General features: G+C 34.2%; 1 protein-coding gene across 1 annotated transcript in view; it reads right to left on the reverse strand.

Annotated features, from left to right (window-relative positions):
• Nucleotides 1-8,495, reverse strand: part of LOC133337928 (ATP-binding cassette sub-family G member 1) — a gene marked incomplete at its 3' end in the record, with an annotated part of 43,629 nt that extends 35,134 nt beyond the window's left edge. Inside the window, exons 1-2 of the mRNA XM_061546131.1 lie at nucleotides 8,258-8,495; nucleotides 4,611-4,728 (exon numbers count right to left, since the gene is read on the reverse strand). Of these exons, the coding sequence (XP_061402115.1) occupies nucleotides 4,611-4,728; nucleotides 8,258-8,495 (356 nt within the window). The remainder of the gene's footprint in view (nucleotides 1-4,610; nucleotides 4,729-8,257) is intronic.
• Nucleotides 8,496-19,343: the final 10,848 nt, after the last annotated feature.

Below are 19,343 nucleotides of genomic sequence, written 5' to 3' on the forward strand. Positions count from 1 at the left end.
TTACCAGGTTTCCTTCTTCATCTCTACAGGAGGATGTGCCTGCACCGAAGCCTTCGGTTCCTTCTGACTCCTGTACATCTCGATTTTCTCACGTCCACGATTTTCTTGCTCAGTACTATGTTTTCAATTATATTTGTAATTTTACGAATAGAACAACAATGTACAACAACTTCATGTATTTGTTTGCGATAAATTAGTTAAAAAATAAAAACAAATTATCCGCACAACGCAATTACAAGAGTCAAACAGCAGCGGCATGTTTATTTTTGTTTTAACTATCGCTGGGGAAAATTCATATTATTTATTTATTTTTTTTTTTGTCATTAAAGCGACACAAAGCCATTTTAAAAAACAACAACGAAAAAAAATCCCTCATGGACCAATTATTTGTTATTATTTCGAATAAAACATATAAACAATTTTAATGCGAACTTGAAAGTTTTATTATTTTCTAAACAAAGATTAAAATTTTGCAGTCTCTATTGTTGTTGTTTTTTTTATAGTTTTTCTCTTCTATTGCGTTTAAAGAATGTGCACTTTTGATATTTTTTATTACTCACACCATTTGGTGATTAAACACCACAATATAATAAGATGATTATTTCAATATGATTTATATATTTTATTTTTTATTTCAATTTTTTCTATTTGTGCCTCCAATGTTAGCCGGCGACCATAAAACAATAAACTTGATCGGATTACTAATCGCGGCGCACTGTTGCACTTTGGAGACATCACAATTAACCCACAGAACTGCAGGCGGCAAGGCTGTCTAACAGATGGATGGCCGTCAGAATTATTATTATTTATTTTTTTTTTTTTTTTGTAATTAGATTTGAATGTATGGAGATCTTTGGACTTATAATGAGAACTTCTGTAGATGTTGTATGTGGAATATTAAGAAGATCGATTAAAGAGGCATGCTCATAGTTGATGAAGGAATTTGGCATAAGTACCAAAGGAAGAAGACAGCCACGACATAAAACGACAATAGGAAATTCCCCGGGGTCTGATCGACGGAGTCGATAAAAATTTTATTTCAATTAGCAAAGTTGTTACAGGTATATTTTCAATTCCAAACCCTTACAAATAAACACCGATGGTTTTGTTATCATTAAAGGATAAAAAAATTACGATAAGTAGGGTCTGAGAAATGAAATCATCGTTCGAATATAGCAAGAAGAAGACCTGAGATGCAAGTGTCGAGGTACATTAATTACGTTAAATGCGAAACGTGTAGTGTCATGCCTTGAGCCAAAATCAAAGATAGAAGTTAGGTATTGCTTTAAAAGGTTCTGTAGGAAGAAGGCTCTGACTTGGCTTTAACATGGCAAAACCCAAGCTTATTTTTGTACCCCTCGCCGCGGTGTCATCTAGGGTAGCTACTTTCGTCACCTGTTGAAATATGGGAGCTGATGTGCCGCGAGTTCCCCATAAGAACTATAAAAAATGGTTTGAGGCCTACACTCCTACTATGAAAAAGCAACGTGAAAGAAAACCAAACCCGCCTAATGTTGACAACCCCTGCAAACGTATAAATGACCACCGCACTTTGTACAAAACAGGGGCCGATTTCGCATTGGCGGATGTACTCAAAAAGTACAAAACCGATTTTATTGCCTTGCAGGAAATGCGACGGGAAGGGACAGGTGTAAGTAAATCAGACGATTACGCACTGTACTGTATAGCTGCCATGAAACATGAATTTTTCTGCGGATTTATGGAAAGCAGGAAAATAAAAGACCTCGTCTCCAGATTCACTCTTCCAGTAGATGAGCGAATTGCTAAAATCCGTCCAAAAACGAAGTTCTTCTACATCAGTGTTATTTGTGTCCATTCTCCGACAGAAGACAAAGATGAGCAGACCAAAGACATATTTTACGAGCGTCTAGAAACAGCATATGACCGCTGCCCTGGCCATGACATAAAAATTCTGTTAGAAGATTTTAATGCAAAATCGGAAGTAAAAATATTTTTAAGAAAATTCAGCTTCCATGTAGAAACATTAGACAACGGCATGAGGTTGATTGACTCCGCTGAAGAAAAGAAACATGGTTGTTAGCTGTACCAGCTTCAAGCATCTCAATATACACAAGGCCACCCGGATTTCTCTCGATCAAGCAGAGAGACATTATGTTGCGATATTTGAAGGAATTCATCCAATGTTTTAGACGTTCGATCGATCAGAGAAGCGAATATCGATTCGAAGATTTATCATAGGTTCGAACTCATCTTAATGTAGCAGCAAAGGTGCGATCTAATGTAACACGGAAACTCGACTTCGAGAAGCTACACACACAACAGATAGCTGAAAACCTACTCCGCTCAACTAACAGACCTGTTTGACGAAAGCGCTCCTTGTTCCGATAATAATATAGAAATACAATGGCAAAGAATTGCCCACTCCTTACAAACTACGGCAAAAGCAACACTTGGGTACCAAAAACCAACATCGAGAAACCTGTGATACGTTCAGGACTGTCTTCTTCCGATATATGTTGCCATATATGAATTCCACCATAATTGATCAGGAGTGTCGTAATACTACTGAGGCGAGGAATGAATCGTATAGGGCAACACTGCAGACAGTAGTAACACGCAATGCGAGAGGGAATTATCGGATGAAAATTAGAGAGGAGAAACGTATCTTCAGAAAAAGAAGAAAAACGTGAGCGGGAGCAAATCAAGGTGGACAGGAGTCAGAACGAAGTCCAAAAATTTTACCAACGAGTAAAACAGCAAACCGAAGTAAAACACCAAACAGCCTCCTGTAGAGATGAAGAAGGAAACCTGATGACAGATGCAGACAGCGTGTTGAGTCTCTGGAAGAAGCATTTTGCAAAGCTTCTGGTATTAAGTAGTAACGGTGAAGAAGATACCCCCGAATCAATAAAATATGACGATATAGATTGTATACCACCTAGCCACGATGAGGTCAGAATAACAATTAATCGGCTGAAGAATAACAAAGCAGCAGGAGCCGATGGCCTACTAGCAGAATTACTCAAGATCTGTGGTTAGATGCTGATCGAGAGCATGCACCAGCTGATTTGTACAACTTGGCTACAGGAATAGGAAGTAATAGGAACCCCAGCATCGCGTGCACAAAAAAGGAGACAAGTCGATATGTACCAACTATAGAGGAATTAGTCTCCTTCCCATCGCATATAAAGTGCTATTCAGCGTGTAGAGTGAACGACTGAAGCCAAGGATCAATGGCATTATTGGACCAGATTTTCACTCTTCGCTAAATACTGGAAAAGAACCACGAAAAACACATCGACACATTCCACCTATTCGTCGAATATAAAGCCGCATTTGACTGTCTAATCCTTTCACAGGTCTGCGTTCGTCATTCCTGCAAAATGTATACGGCTATGCAGGATAACTTTAACTGGCACAAGATTAACAGATACAGTCGTAAAAGACCTTTCGGAGCCCGAGGGAGGATTCAAATAAGGTGACCATTTGCCGTGTGGCCTTTTTAACATCTTCATGGAAAAGGTCCTACGAGAGGCAAATGTCAACAGAAATGGCACTCGGTTCACCAAACAACACATGTTAATTGCCCACGCCGACCACATCGACATAATGGGTCGAACATTGCGAGCGGTAACCGTCCAACTTTGAATAAATTGAGAAGGAGTCTGCCAAAGTGGGTCTGGCAGTAAATGGCGAGAAGAACAAGCTGATGGTATCAACACGCAAGACGTCCAGTAGACTCGGACCAACTGTGGAACTTGAAAACTACAGCTTCGAGATAGTCAAAGATTTTATATACCTTGGTACCGTTATAAATAAAATTCATGACATCAGTTTTGAAATTTGGAGAAGGTTAGTGTTGGTCAAAAGATGCTGCTATGGCCTAAGTAAGAAGATAAGAAACAAGGCCACCTCCCGCCAGACCAAACTCACATTCTACAAGACGCTCATACTACCCGTGCTGTTATATGGATCTGAAACATGGGGGCTTGCGCAATCAGATAAGACAGCTCTTGGAGTGTTTGAGAGAAAAATTCTCCGAAAGATCTACGGGCCGATCTGCGGCGACTGTGAATATCGGCGGACATTTACATAGTCAGTCGTATCAAACTGCAGCGACTACGGCGGTTAGGACATGTTGTGCGAATGCCTTTGGCTTTTGACCTGGGGCAGCCAGCGATGGTTCACGCAGAAGGAATGATCAAATGGAAGGGATCATTTTGGCACATGGTCTTTCAAATTGGAAAATATGCGTGCAAGACCGGCGCGCCTGGAAATCTTGTTTAAGCTCGACTTATGGAACAAATGTTCCGTCGCAAGCCAGCTAAGTAAGTATTAATTCAAAATGTTGTACTTAATTTTATAAATTTAAATATATTATAATTTTACTTTTCAAAGTTTCACGATTCATAGAAAAATCAACGAGATTATATAATTCATTAAAATCTTTAGACATTCTTGTTAAGGGATCAGCATTTGTATAATTCATTCTAGAAAATTGATTAGCTAGTGGTACATAATTGCGAGTAGCCATTTGGGGAATATTTAAACAGATCTTCTTTTATAGGCCTTCTATGAGGTTCCACACAAATAAAAAAATTATTTAAAAACTTCATAGTTTTACTCACCTAAATCCCGTCATAACATTCAGCAGAGTACTTTTTCCCGATCCGGAGGGTCCCATTATAGCCGTCAGTTCGCCGGAACGAAACGAACCATTAATGCCATGGAGAATTTCTTTTGAGACTATAAAATAGGGGAAGAGAAGAAAACAAAAATAATGCTATAAATAAACATAGACAGCTAAATAAGGAAAACAATAGCAAATTCAAAACAAAAAAACTACAACAAAATACAGACAGTAAAATACAAAAACAAAGTCTATAGCCAACATGACCCATAAGTCAACGAACAATTTAAAATGTCTGTGTGGCGGTAGTGGCTTCTTCGATCATCAATTCATGATGGGAACCGCACACAGCACACATATTAACCCATTGTGGCATTATTTGAAAATAAACACAATTTGTAGATATCTATACGGGGTTTGGTTGATAAGATTGTTTTACTTTTGTTTTCTACGAAACTGCAAAAACAATAATAACTTATTATTGCAACAAAAACAACAAGAGGAAAACAAAATACTCTCACTTCAGCGCCTATACGTTGAGTGCATATTTTATTGTCGATATAGTTTTGTCCCATTGCCCTAATTTCCTAGATTCGTTTTCGATTCTTATCACCGCACACACCACACGTGGCATATTGACCTTGGAAACTATTCAATTGTAAAAAGAAACGAAATCAAATCGCCTATAAGAACCGTGTAGATAATCTGAAGAAATCAAAAAAAAAAAAAATATTCTAAATTTATGTGAATGTTTAGGGCAACATAAATATGTGTGGGTTAGGTTATGTCGAATTACTTGGATTCTCATTTAAGCGGCAGATAACTAGATTACATATTAATTTTAAATTTAGATCCGCAGCCACTTCAGGGGAAATAAATACAGATCTTTGGGAGTTAGCTTTGCGGGACAAGGGAAAAGATTGGGAATGGGACTGGTGAAAGATATCCCGAATGCAATTACTCATAGCATACGCAGATGATATATTTGTCGCTGCAGCGTGAGCTCATGCAGAGAATACTAAATACATATTTGTAGCAATACTCCGAATACTTCCAAACTTGGAAAATACATCAAAAAGTCGATAAATGTAGGGCGATAACATTCAAAGGCAAGAACAAATATGTATACCGCAGCGTTAGGGCAGTATGAATCTACTCTAAATTAGAGGGCAAACAATAAGAAACTCCGAATAGTTCCAAACTTGGAAAATGCATCTAAATTTCTATAAATGTGATCCGATAATCTTCAAAGACAAGAAGAAATATTTATATTCCAGCGCCAGATAGAATGAACCTACTCTTGTTATTGGAGGTAGGGATAAGTAAATCGACTTTCGACTAATCGATTAAACGACTTTTTGAATTGAAAAGTCTAAAAGTCGAAATCGTCTTTTGATCTTTGAGAAAAGTCGATTTTTCAAGACCGACTTTCGATTTTCTTTATAAATTCATGCTTTATTATCACAAAGCCAATATTGACCAAAAATTACATATTCCAAAACTATATTTGATCTGTTGACAACAATACTTCTAAAAAATCAAATTTTAAGTCGATTTTGCTTTAGCCCGAAATAGTCGAAAATCGATTTCGAACAGATTTGACAAAATCGAAAGATCGAAAATTCGACTTTTTAGTCAAACACAAAATTCGAAAAGTCAAAAAGTCGACTTTTTGGTCAGAAGCAAAAATCGAAAAGTCTAAAAGTAGACTTTTGCGCTCGACTACGTATCCCTAATTGGAGGGCAAACAATAATAAACTCCCAACAGATTAAATATCTGGGAGTTATATTAAACTTCAAAGGCAAGAATAAATATATATATATACCGCAGTGCCAGGGCAGTATGAACCTGCACTTGCTATTGGAAGGCAAACAAGAAGAAACTCCAAATACTTCCAAACATGGGAAATGCATCTAAATATCGATAAATGTGATGTGATAACCTTCAAAGGCAGGAAGAAATATTAATACCGCAGCGCCAAGCAGTATGAACCTACTTTTGCTATTGGAGGGCAAACAATAAGAAACTCCGACCAGATTAAATATGTTTGTTTGTTTGTTTGACTACCTTCTCAGGAAAGTCAACGGCGTATATTGGAGCTACCAGCGGCGTACTATCAAAGCAACTGGTGAACTTTCCGTTAAAGGTAAGCTACTTATCTACAAGCAGGTAATAATACGTACATCGAAAGGTAAATTTGGGCCAACTATAGGCCTACGAACAGTTTAGCCACTTTGAATTAAGAAGGTCTTCTATATAGAGATGACAAGCTCCTCTTCTATCATCGTAGATTCGGGACACTTGATATAGGTAGTACGTCTATTGTACATATCAGTAGCGGGTAAAGCGTCCTAACTTGTATATATTGTAAATAAAATGTATCTGAGTTTAAGGATCACAGGGGAAGAGCAACCTCACCAGAACCCTCCGAGATGGGGGAAACTCAATCTCAAATTCCGAGTCCAAATACAAAGATAAGACTAATACAACCGTCTTGGAATGCCGGAAGAGCGAAGAAGCTGATGAAATGCTACCTACAAGGACCTCAAAACAAAATATAGCAATTATCTTGGGACCAACGACGAAAATTGGCCAGCATGAGCCGGAGAAACAAGCGCAAGAGCAAACAGATTTGAAAAAGGAGAAACCTGACCTTCGCTTCACTTCCTCGGATTCGGCAATGTGATTAGATCTCCGCAAGAGCAGCTGTACGCCAAACCCGCAAAAAAAGAGGGCTGATATATGGCGGAGATAACCTAAATGTACAGGAGACTTTCACGGGAATCTGTCGACTGAGAGAGCATCGAAGCTGGCTTTCATATCAAGATCAGAATCTAACTGAAATTTTAAATGGGGAAGAGGGTAGCAACTATAGATAAATAGTTCTGATATGCAGTGATCGGCGAGAATAATGCGTCCCGCAAAAAAGAAAGAAGAAGTGATGAATCGCGAGTATCCATCGACTGAGAGAACGGCGAAACTGGCTTTAAAAATATGGGAATTTTTAAGAAGGACTAACCGAATTTTACCAAATGGGAAGAGGGTAGCAAAAATAGATAAGAAGTTCAGCTAAGATGTGATCGACGAGAAAATAGTGCCCGGAAAATAAGGAAGGAGAAGTGATGAATCCCGAGAATCCATCGACTGAGGGAAGATGATGATTATATCTCCGGAAGAGCAGACGAACGCCAAAAAAAGGGAGGTGATATATGGCACCTGAAGTTAAAGGAGAGTGTCACGAGCATCCATCGACTGGGAGGACGGTAAAGCTGGTTATAATATCAAGAAAACGAGCACTATATTGGAGTCTTTTCTTTGGACCCATTAAGAAGTCATGGATCACGAGAACCCATCGAATGAGGGAGCGCGCAGCTGGCTCTATTATTAAGAAGAAATTAGTTGACGTACGTAAAGTTTTAATGAAATCGGCTGAGATTTAGATATAGCTTCCATATATAGTTTCGTCCGATTTTATGTATATGATGCACCAAAGACCCAAAATTTGGCTGATTGAAACAAAATTTTGCACAGTGTAGTTAATTAAGTACAGATTGATGTATGCGAAGTTTCATTAAAATCGGTACAGATTTAGATATAGTACCCATATATATTTTTGTCCGATTTGATGTAATTTCAATACTCACCAAATTTCTTTTCGGCAAATGAGAATTTCCTCACCGTATAGCGAATATTTTCAAATTCGATATCAATTTCCGGGCAGCGGGCAAATGTTGTTTCAATGTTATCGTATTTGTTGGTATGCGTCAGCAAATTGTTATTGACCTTCGTGGCATTTACGGCGGGCTTCATCAATGTCGACGATGTCGATGAACTTGCGTCAATGGAAATTTCTGAACTGGCTGCTGTGGAGCAACAATTCATTGCCAACGATGCAGTACCACAATCGCTGGGTCCGCCAATCGTTGAATTTCCCGCGCCACACCCACCTAAGGGTTTCATATCTTTGATGACCGTCATAGCGGGATGGAGTAGAAGAAATTTTGTTCACTGCAATTAGAAAAAGGGAAAGAAAACAAATCGGTTATTGTTTTGCAATTGCAAAATTATGATTTAATCGATTCGATTACAGAATGGCAAATATATTCCGATCTATGACATAAATCGCCAATCAGTTGTGCTATTGTGCAAGTTCAAGATTATCAGTAATTTCTAATGGGTATTTGTTTAAATAAAAAAATTTGTTTTTTTGCAAATCAATAAATATGTGCATGTGATCTCAGGGTTACTATAATTCCGAAAACACACACATTAGGGTGGGCTTATTATTGAAAATCTATTTTTCAAAATATAGTTACTTAGAATTTTAAAAAAAAAATAATTTCCTACCTAACCCGGATCTGAGAAGAGGTTCAACAACTTCTTAGTGTACAAAACTTTGTATTGAAGCCAACTTCATAATTTCATTCTCTTATCAGCTTCCCCCCACCAGCTATATATATATATATTTTTGCGAACGATACGCTAAAATAGCCAGACATCGACATGAAAAAGATGTCAGCACAAACTAAAGGGTCTAAGTTTTTTTTTTTTAATTTTGATAAGTCAAGGTCATGTTCGGTATATTTTTGTCTGGAGACCCAAATAAAAACTGATTAAAAATATACCAAAAAATAAATAAATAAAAATTTCAAGTGCTCAGATTCCGGTTCAAATACTTTTCCCCGTGCCTATTTTAATTTCTCCCGTCTCCTGCCACGTGACATCGAACTGTAGATGAGGAAAACTATTTGTTGCAAAAACGAAGGAAGGAAAATATTCTCTTATCACTTTCAATGTGAGAATGCTTATCATCGGTATTTGCGAATTTTCCGGAATAGACGATGGTCGTCTGATGGCCTTTATAAAGATTTTATAATAACGATTCTACATGAGTAAAATATATACATATATATTACTCGTGCTGAAGCATAATGCCCTAGGGGCATAATAAAATTACGGATTTTTTAATCCTTGAAAACTATTTAAAATACCCAGGGTCCTTGAATAAATATTTAAAAAATTCAGGGTTTTTATAGGCCCTTGAAAATTATTAAAAAAAAAGTCAAGGGTCCGCTACAAAAAATAGGCAATTATCTTGGGACCAAAGACGGAAATTGGCCAGCATGAGGCGGAGAAACAAGAGCGATCAGAAAACAGATTTTATGAAGGATAAACCTGATCTTCGCTTCACTTCCTCGGAAGTAGGGACATGATTATTACATCTCCGGAAGAGCAGTCGTACGCAAAACCTGCAAAAAAAGAGGGCTGATATATGGCGGAGGCAACCTAAATATAAAGGAGACTTTCACGGAAATCTGTCCACTGAGAGAGCGTCGAAGCTGGCTTTCATATCAAGAAGACAAACGCTACATCTGAATCTAACGGAAATTTCAAATGAGGAAGAGGGTAGCAACAATAGATAAATAGTTCTGATATGCAGTGATCGACGAGAATAATGGGTCCCGCAAATAAAGAAAGAAGAAGTGATGAATCGCGAGTATCCATGGACTGAGAGGACGGCGAAGCTGGCCTTAAGAATATCGGAATTTCAAAGAAGGACTAACCGAATTTTACCAAATGGAAAAAGGGTAGTAAAAATAGATAAGAAGTTCAGCTAAGCTGTGATCGACGAAAAAATATTTTTAATAAATCCACGCCTCTTGGTGACCCTTGAAAAAATATTTTTAAAAATTTCGCGCTTTAAAAAATATTTTTAAGAATTTTTTTTCCATGAAGTATTTATTTCTGTAAGAAAAAAATCACCACATTATCTCGCTTTTCGGTTTTTAATTATTTTATCCTTGACGTTAAACAATTTTTATGGCAAACCTCTCCAAACCAAGCAAATCGGTTAACATTTGTAATGACAATTTTTACTACCCTGACAAATGGAGGCACTTAACATTGCCTTTTAGGCCATGCGTCTCTTTCTTGGTTGGCTATTTAATTGCCAGCCATGGAACCACTTAACTTTTGGTATTTTTCCAAGCCACGGTTACCATTGTGAATTATTCTGGTCTATGAACTTGTCGGCGGTAGAGGTGGAGACAGACAAACTTCGACTTGGCTTCCATGGATGGATGGTGGAGAAGTTTAGATTGGCAATGCACAGGTTTTTTGCAGTCACCACCAACAACACCGACCAGCATCCGACATAGAATTTAACCGGTTTTGCATAGTTTGTCAGTTGGTTGGTCGGAGGGTAGGTCGTTCGGTGCATGAGTTTGGTTTTATTTTTTTGTTTTTGACCGTATTTCGATGAAGAAGAAGTTTTAGAACCGGTTAATGCTGGTTGCAACATGTTTATTTTTGTTGTGAATTCACCAGACAATTTTTAAATTAGATACTGAAAAAAAATTAGAATATTTGTTTTTGGTGGGAATTCATTTTAATGACTGGTAAACATCGTTAAATCTTACGACGAATGCAAAAATTTTGGCATACTTCTTTGAATTCTAACACAATGATTTCAAAATCTTCCAGCAATTTGCATAGAAATACATTTTTAAAAATCAAATTTATTTATGAAATCGGAAATATCAATGTGAATATATGGGAAATTACAAAAATCTTTTAAATTCCTTGAAGCTGAGGTTTGCAAGGTTATAACTCGCGAAATATGAACATATTGCATATAATTTAAATTCAATTCTATAAAATGAAGTGTTCTTGTCAAAATCTTGAAATATTGGTAATAAATAATAAGTTGCGTGGAAGCTGTGATGGTGGTAATGTAAAAAAATGGGTGAAAATGTGTTGAAGCCAACGAGTTTTTTTGTGTTCGTTCCCGATTTGTGGCTAAACTACACAATGCACACACATGTGATCAGTGACTAAGTTGCAGAATACCCCATGGGCAATATGGTTCTAATGTATAATTTTTCGATATAATCACTGCATCCACCAAAAATGGATGCTGACATTTTGAAGCCGGATTTTCGGTGTTTTTTGAATTTTTCTTATAATTAGGATGCGCATCCAGATAATAGAATATACTAATTATAGAATCGTAGAACTCGTGATTCTGCTTCGTTTAGTGTATATCTCATGAATGTGCTCACTGTAGCTTCTTTGCAATTGGGTTCCAAAGACGAAAATTTAGTGCGTAAATTTTTATAAAAAACATATTTTTTGAGTCTAAAATTAAGAAAGTCCATTCAAATTCCGTGGAACCCCGCGTGATTTTAGTTTTTTTACGTGCCGGATCAAATGAGCCTATCCATGTTGAATTCCGTCCAATAAAACGGCGGATATAGGTACCTTGAATGTGGGAAAAACTGCAAAAACTTATTTTGACAAATTCGCGTAAATAATCGCGGTTTTCTTCGAATTAACTTTACATGCATTTATGCTTGTATTGTCAAATTCGCGAATCTGTGTGGAAATAGGTCAAAACTACATCGATACGCGAAAAATATGCGTATTTTATCCAAAATTGATTGTGGAGGCACATCCGCGGTTCTTAACCGATCCTTTTAAAATAGGTGTCCTTTTGCGTATTTTCATAGGAGATTACTAAAATCGGATGCGCATAAAAATCGTATGCACGTTGCGTGATTTTTAGCCATTTTTAGGGTTTTTGCATAGTAAAGTGCATCGAGTGGCACACTTTGACCGCTGAATTAAACATCGAAAAATTAATAATTATTGAAAGACATTGATTCGGTTTATACGAAAATCGCATGCGCATCAACTGATTTCAACTAATTCGCGAATTGCAAGCTTTTCAATATTAATCATTTTTATGTATTGTAAGTGTAATATATTTAGCCAATAATGACGTCGAAACTCTTATCAGATGAATCTGCCGATATTTAACAATCATCTAAAAGAATTTGCAGAAGAAAGCGTCGTATATTTTAGAAGATTAAGGAAAAACCGTATCCTCTTAACCATTCTAAAAAAATCGAAAATTCAAAAAAAATTTGTTTTAATTCAAAAATTAATTTATTTTATTTTCCGATATCTTTATGTTTCTATTTGTTTTTCGCGACTATTAAACCGTATTTCAGTGTGATTTGACTAGTATGCAAAGAAAACAATGGTGTTTAAGCATTTGTGAAGAAATTCGCGAATTACAACGAATAGGAATTCATGTAATTTATATTTGAAATAAAAGATTTAAAACCGCTATAACTTTTGTGCGCAGCATCCGAATTTGTGAACGCTAACAGATTTCGAATCAGCATATTTTTCTTAACATATGTACTAAAAATCATAAATGTGCTCGCAAAAAAATTTTTCAAAATTTTTTTAATGGAATTTTAAAAGAATTTTGTAATTTCCCATATGAATGCATACTAATTGTTTAAAAACATTTCTTCAAGGGTCACCAACTGGCGTGGATTTTCATACCCTTCACCACACTGTGGTACAGGTTATTATGTCTTTGTGCATATGTATGTAACAGGCAAAATAATCGAGATAGACCCATTGTTCCTTTTGAGAGAATCACTTTCTGAGTCGATTTATGCATGTCCGCACGTCTGTCCATGTTAAATTGTAAACAAAGTACAGGTCGCATTAATGATTCGAATTGTATGAAATTTGGCACAGCTAATTTGATTGGCCCAAGGACGAACCCTATTGAAATTGGGAAAAATAGGTTCAGATTTAGATATAGCTCCCATATATATTTTCGTCCGATTTAAGGTAAATGGCGTACCAAAGTCCCTATATATATTTGGATTTGCATGCAATTTGGCATAGAGTTCTGATTTAGGTCCAGGATGATGTGTGCTATGTTTCGTGAAAATCGGTTCAGATTTAGATATAGCTCCCATATATAGTTGTGTCCGATTTTATGTAAAATGTGCAAGAAAGTTCCTATATATCTTTCGATTTGCACGAAATTTGGCACAGCGTAATGAATTAAGGCTAGAATGGTGTGTGTAAAGTTTCATGAAAATCGGTTCAGATTTAGATATAACTCCCACATATATTTTCGTCCGATTTAAAGTAAATGGGACACCAAAGTCCCTATATATCTTTCGATTTGCACGAAATTTGGCACAGCGTAATGAATTAGGTCTAGAATGATATGTGTTAAGTTTCATGAAAATCGGTTCAGATTTAGATATAGCTCCCATATTTATTTTCGTCCGATTTAAGGTAAATGGGGCACCAAAGTCCCTATATATCTTTCGATTTGCACGATTTTTGGTATAGGGTACTGAATTAAGTCTATAATGATGTTGCTAAGTTTCGTGAAAAGATTCATAGCTAAGCCGATTGACACAACGACTTGTACTTTGTTTACAATTTAACATCAACAGACGAACGGACTGACGAACATGCCTTAATCGACTCAGAAAGTGATTCTATGCATATTATCAAAAGGAACCATGGACCTATCTCAATTCGTTTTGCTTGTTACAAACATAGGCACAGGCCTTGAAAAAAATTCTTTCAAAAATCCAGGCCTTGAAAAAAATTATTTAAAAAAAAAACCAAGCCTTGAAGAAAAATTCTTTAAAAAAACCCACGCCTTGAAGAAAATGCTTTAAAAAATCCAGGCTTTGAAAAAAATTCTTTAAAAAAATCCACGCCTTGAAGAAAAATTCTTTAAAAAAAATCCACGCCTTGAAAAAAAAAATCTTTAAAAAAAATCCACGCCTTGAAAAAAATTCTTTAAAAAAATCCACGCCTTGAGGCCTTAATGCGCCTTAAGACCTCGATATGCCTTGAAAAAATTCTTTAAAAAAATCCACGCCTTAAAAAACATCTTTTAAAAATGCAAACCTTGAAAAAAATTCTTTAAAAAAAATCCACGCCTTGAAAAAATTTCTTTAAAAAAATCCACGCCTTAAAAAACATCTTTTAAAAATGTAAACCTTGAAAAAAAAATTCGCCATAAAAAAATTCTTTAAAAAATCCACGCCTTGAAAATATTTCTTTTATAAAAAATCCATGCCTTAAAAAATATTCCTTAAATAAATCCATGCCTTAAAGAAAATTAAAAAAATCCACACCTTGAAATAAAATTCTTTAAAAAATCCAGGCTTTAAAAAAAATTCTTTAAAAAATCCAGGCTTTGAAAAAAATTCTTTAAAAAAAATCCTTGCGAGGCTTTGAAAATTGCTTTTCTTTTCTGTCTTGGTCATATTCATTTAGAAATTCAGCCTTTAAGATCCAAGTAATATAAATTAGTCTCTGGCAAGTTTCCCTGAAATCGGTTCAGATATAGATTTATGTTATATATCTATATCTGAACCGACGACGTCTGTTAGGATACATATACCCAAAGTGGTAAAGGGTTTCATATAGTCGGCGTGGTCTGACTTTACTACTTTCCTTACTGGTTTAAAATATTTTTTCAAGTTTAAAATATTTTTTCAAGGGTCACTACAAGGTGTGGATTTTTTAAAAATATTTTTTTCATAGACAATGCTGTGAATTTTTTTATTTGTTAAATCTTTACTTTAAAATGTGGCACAAAGTCCAACACTGGTGGAAAAAATCCAAAACAAAACAAGGTTAATTGGGTGAAAACTTTCACTCAACGGCAGCTAAAACGAAAAAGCAAAAACAAATATGCCGACATACATGTGGCAATGCAAAGTTCAGATCTTTTACAAAGATTTCGAAATTAGGTTGATAATAAAAATCTGGATGATCTGCTAAGAAAAAAAAAACTCAATAATTAAGAACCACTGTGCATTACACTGTGATTATTATCACATGATTGCTGCAATCTATTGCGTTTTCTTTTGTAATCCAAAACAGAAATCAATTTCTTCGTCATTAATAACATAACAGATTAGAAATAAATTAAAAAATATATATATATAAATATAAATTAATATGCAATTTCCTATTAATGTTAATCGCAAATTTACATATATATGAATGTTGTTTTGCCTCTCTTTCTTATATATATATGAAAAATGTTAATCCAATCAATAAAAAAATAAAATAATTAAGTGATTACAAATAAATTGATATGTCACAATGAGTGACGTCAATGTGTAGAAAAAAAACATATTTACATAATATGACGTCCTTAGAATATAGATGGAGAACAGTTATTTTGCAGAAAAGAAAGTATGAATTTCAGAATTTTTTTTATTGAGAAATGCAAAAAATTAGATTGGAGCTAAAACAAATATTTTTCGTGGACCAATTCGACCACATAAGCTTGGATATTTTATAATCTTATTAAATTTTCAAGGTGTGGATTTAAAAAAAAATCAAGGCGTGGATTTAAAAAAAAAAAATAAAGGCGTGGATTTAAAAAAAAATTCAAATGCACTGGTTTTTCAGATGATTTATTGATCGTATTATGATTGTAACCATATGGTCACGCTCAGTTTAAGGCGGGGATTTTTTATGGTGTGGATTTTTTAAAAAAAAATCTTCAAGGCGTGGAAATTGAAAACAATTTTTCAAGGCGTGGATTTTGAAAACAATTTTTTCAAGGTGTGGATTTTGAAAATAAGTTTTTCAAGGCGTGGATTTAGTAAAGAATTTTTTAAGGCGTGGATTTTGTGAATAATTTTTTTAAGGCGTGGATTTTTGAAAACAATTTTTTAAGGCGTGGATATTTGAAAACAATATTTTAAGGCGTGGATTTTTAAAAACAATTTTCTTAAGGCGTGGATTTTTGAAAACAATTTTTTAAGGCGTGGATTTTTGAAAACAATTTTTTCAAGGCGTGGATTTAAAGAAATCATGGCATGGATTTTTTAACAAATTTTTTTTTCAAGGCGTAGATTTTTTTAAGTATATTTTTTTTCAAAGCGTGATTTTTTTAAAGAATTTCTTTCTTCAAGGCGTATTTTTTAAGGCGTGGATTTTTTTAAAGAATTTTTTAAGGCGTGGATTTTTTTAAAGAATTTTTAAGGTGTGGATTTTTTTAACAGAATCATTTAGACGTAATTTTTGCAAAAATTTGACGTGGATTTTTTTAAAGAATTTTTTAAGGCGTGGATTTTTTTAAAGAATTTTTTTAAGCGTGGATTTTTTTAAAATAATTTTTTAAGGCGTGGATTTTTTTAACGATTTTTTTAAGGCGTGGATTTTTTTAAAGAATTTTTTAAGGCGTGGATTTTTTTAAAGAATTTTTAAGGTGTGGATTTTTTTAAAGAATCTTTTAAGGCGTGGATTTTTTTAAAGAATTTTTTAAGGCGTGGATTTTTTTAAAGAATTTTTTAAGGCGTGGATTTTTTTAAAGAATTTTTTAAAGCGTGGATTTTTTTAAAGTATTTTTTTCAAGGCGTGGATTTTTTAAAGTATTTTTTTCAAGGCGTGAATTTTTTTAAAGTATTTTTTTTCAAGGCGTGAATTTTTTTAAAGAATTTTTTTCAAGGCGTGGATTTTTTAAAGTATTTTTTTTCAAGGCGTGAATTTTTTTAAAGTATTTTTTTTCAAGGCGTGAATTTTTTTAAATAATTTTCTCATGGTGTGGATTTTTTAAAGTATTTTTTTCTCAAGGCGTGGCTTTTTTAAAGTATTTTTTTTTTTCAAAAAAAAAACACAATACCACACTGTTTTATAAAAATCCACGACTGTTGGTGACCCTTGAAAAAAAATCATAAAAAATCCACCTCTGTTGGTGACCCTTGAAAAACATTTTATAAAAAATCCACGCCTGTTGGTGACCCTTGAAAAAAAATTTATAAAAAATCCACGCCTGTTGGTGACCCTTGAAAAAAAAATTTATAAAAAATCCACGCCTAATGGTGACCCTTGAAAAAAATTTTATAAAAAATCCACGCCTGTTGGTGACCCTTGAAAAAAGTTTTATAAAAAATCCACGCCTGTTGGTGACCCTTGAACAAAATTTTATAAAAAATCCACGCCTGTTGGTGACCCTTGAAAACAATTTTATAAAAAATCCACGCCTGTTGGTGACCCTTGAAAAAAAATTATAAAAAATCCACGCCTGTTGGTGATGCTTTTATTTTTATAAAATCCACGCCTATTGTTGATCCTTGAAAAATATTTTAAAAAAATTTAAGCCTAAGGAAGATCTATATTTTAAAAAAATCCACCTTTTTTAAATCATTAAAAAACATTTTAAAAATATATATGGCCACAATATTTCCATTTATCATTGACATATATGGGGGGTGTATAAGCCGATATGGTTTACACTGGTTGCCTCTGTCACCCTCTCCCATAGAATAGTATGACACATGCCGTTCATATCGTATGACGCCTATAAAATGCTCTCATATACTCAACATTGCCAATGAATCGATTTGTTTATTTAAATTTAGCCTTATTTAAAAATAAGAAAAAATAAAAACATTCAATAAAGTTCTTTGTTTGTTCCGATCGATGACACTATGCCACAGATATTTTTTTGTCTCGCGCCCAAAATATTGCAGCACACCCTGCATGTGCTTGTGGAATATTTTGTTATTAACAAAAAATTAAAACGTCTAGAAGAAAATAATCAGGAAACTATTACCTACATACATACAAATAAAAGTATGTACTGTTTTGTTATCTTGGTGCCTAGGTCAGTTCTATGCGCGGGACTTCACATGCAAGTGTTGCTTGGCAAAAACAAAATTTTGAGAGATTAGAAAAAAAAATCAAAGAAGCAAATTGAGAGGACGTATTCCAAGTCAGTTAATATTTTTTAAGTTAATTTAATTTTTATTAAGAAATAAAAATTAAAAAAAAATATTTTTTTCATATTTTCAATCCTAGGGTCTCCTGAGCATAATTTTTTTCACAAAGATAATAATTGTTTATTAACATTTTTTTTTATTTCAATATGCTCAATGGAAGCCATAAAATTTGTTGTTATCAAGTCATTGGCATTGAAGATGGAAATAATTTGATATTAAAAAAAATAATTACTCAATGGTTATTTTTCACATTGGTCACGGGTGAATTCAGGTGTTTGAAATTCAAAAAAAATATATATTTCAAGGCCTGGAAATATTTAACACTTTCTTCTAAAAATCACATTTTTTTAAATATTTTTATAGGAGTGAATTTTTGAAAAATATTTTTTAAGATGTGCAAAAGGCGTCGATTTCATACAACAGGCGTGGATTTTTTAAAAAAAAATTGTCAAGGATCACCAACAGACAGGAATTTTTTTAAACATTTTTTTAAAGATCTCCAGTAGGTGTGGATTTCATTTTTTTTTTTTTTGTCTAGTGGTTTCCCAAAACGATAACGAGAAATAAGTTCAAAGTACATTCTGCTCTTCGTCGGCACATTCTGAACAATTCGTCATACATCCATATTTGTATGTATGTCTGTATGTATGCACATAAATAGATAGATAATTATTTTCTGTGACACATATTTTTGTTCGCATCAACTTTTATCTTTTATTTTGAAATTGCGAATTTTTCTCCACTATCACGCAACAACATAAACGATTGAAATCAAATATAGGTCAACATTTATGATCAGCTGTAGCAAAAAAAAATATTCGGAAATATTCTTCAATTCTTATCTGTGAAAGTCAAAAAGAAAAGAAGAAGAAACACTAAATAGTGCGATTTTTTCAGTAAAACGAAAGAAATAGAAATACGTGGAATATACATATTTTCTAAGAAGTACAGGCCACAGGTCTTTGTTTCCGAAAAATGCAATCAAAGACCTTAAAAAATTTTTTACAAAAATATTTAAAAAATATTCATTAAAAATCCATGCCTTGCCACGAAAAATATTCTTTGTAAAAATCCTGAAAATATTATTTTAAAACAATCTCAAATTGCTACAAAAGTTATATTTTTTAAAATATCTCAATTTGCTATAAAA

The sequence above is a fragment of the Musca vetustissima genome, unplaced genomic scaffold (assembly GCF_032173495.1).
Source record: "Musca vetustissima isolate MV318-11 ecotype Yass unplaced genomic scaffold, APGP_CSIRO_Mvet_v1 utg41630, whole genome shotgun sequence".
Lineage (NCBI taxonomy): Eukaryota > Metazoa > Arthropoda > Insecta > Diptera > Muscidae > Musca > Musca vetustissima.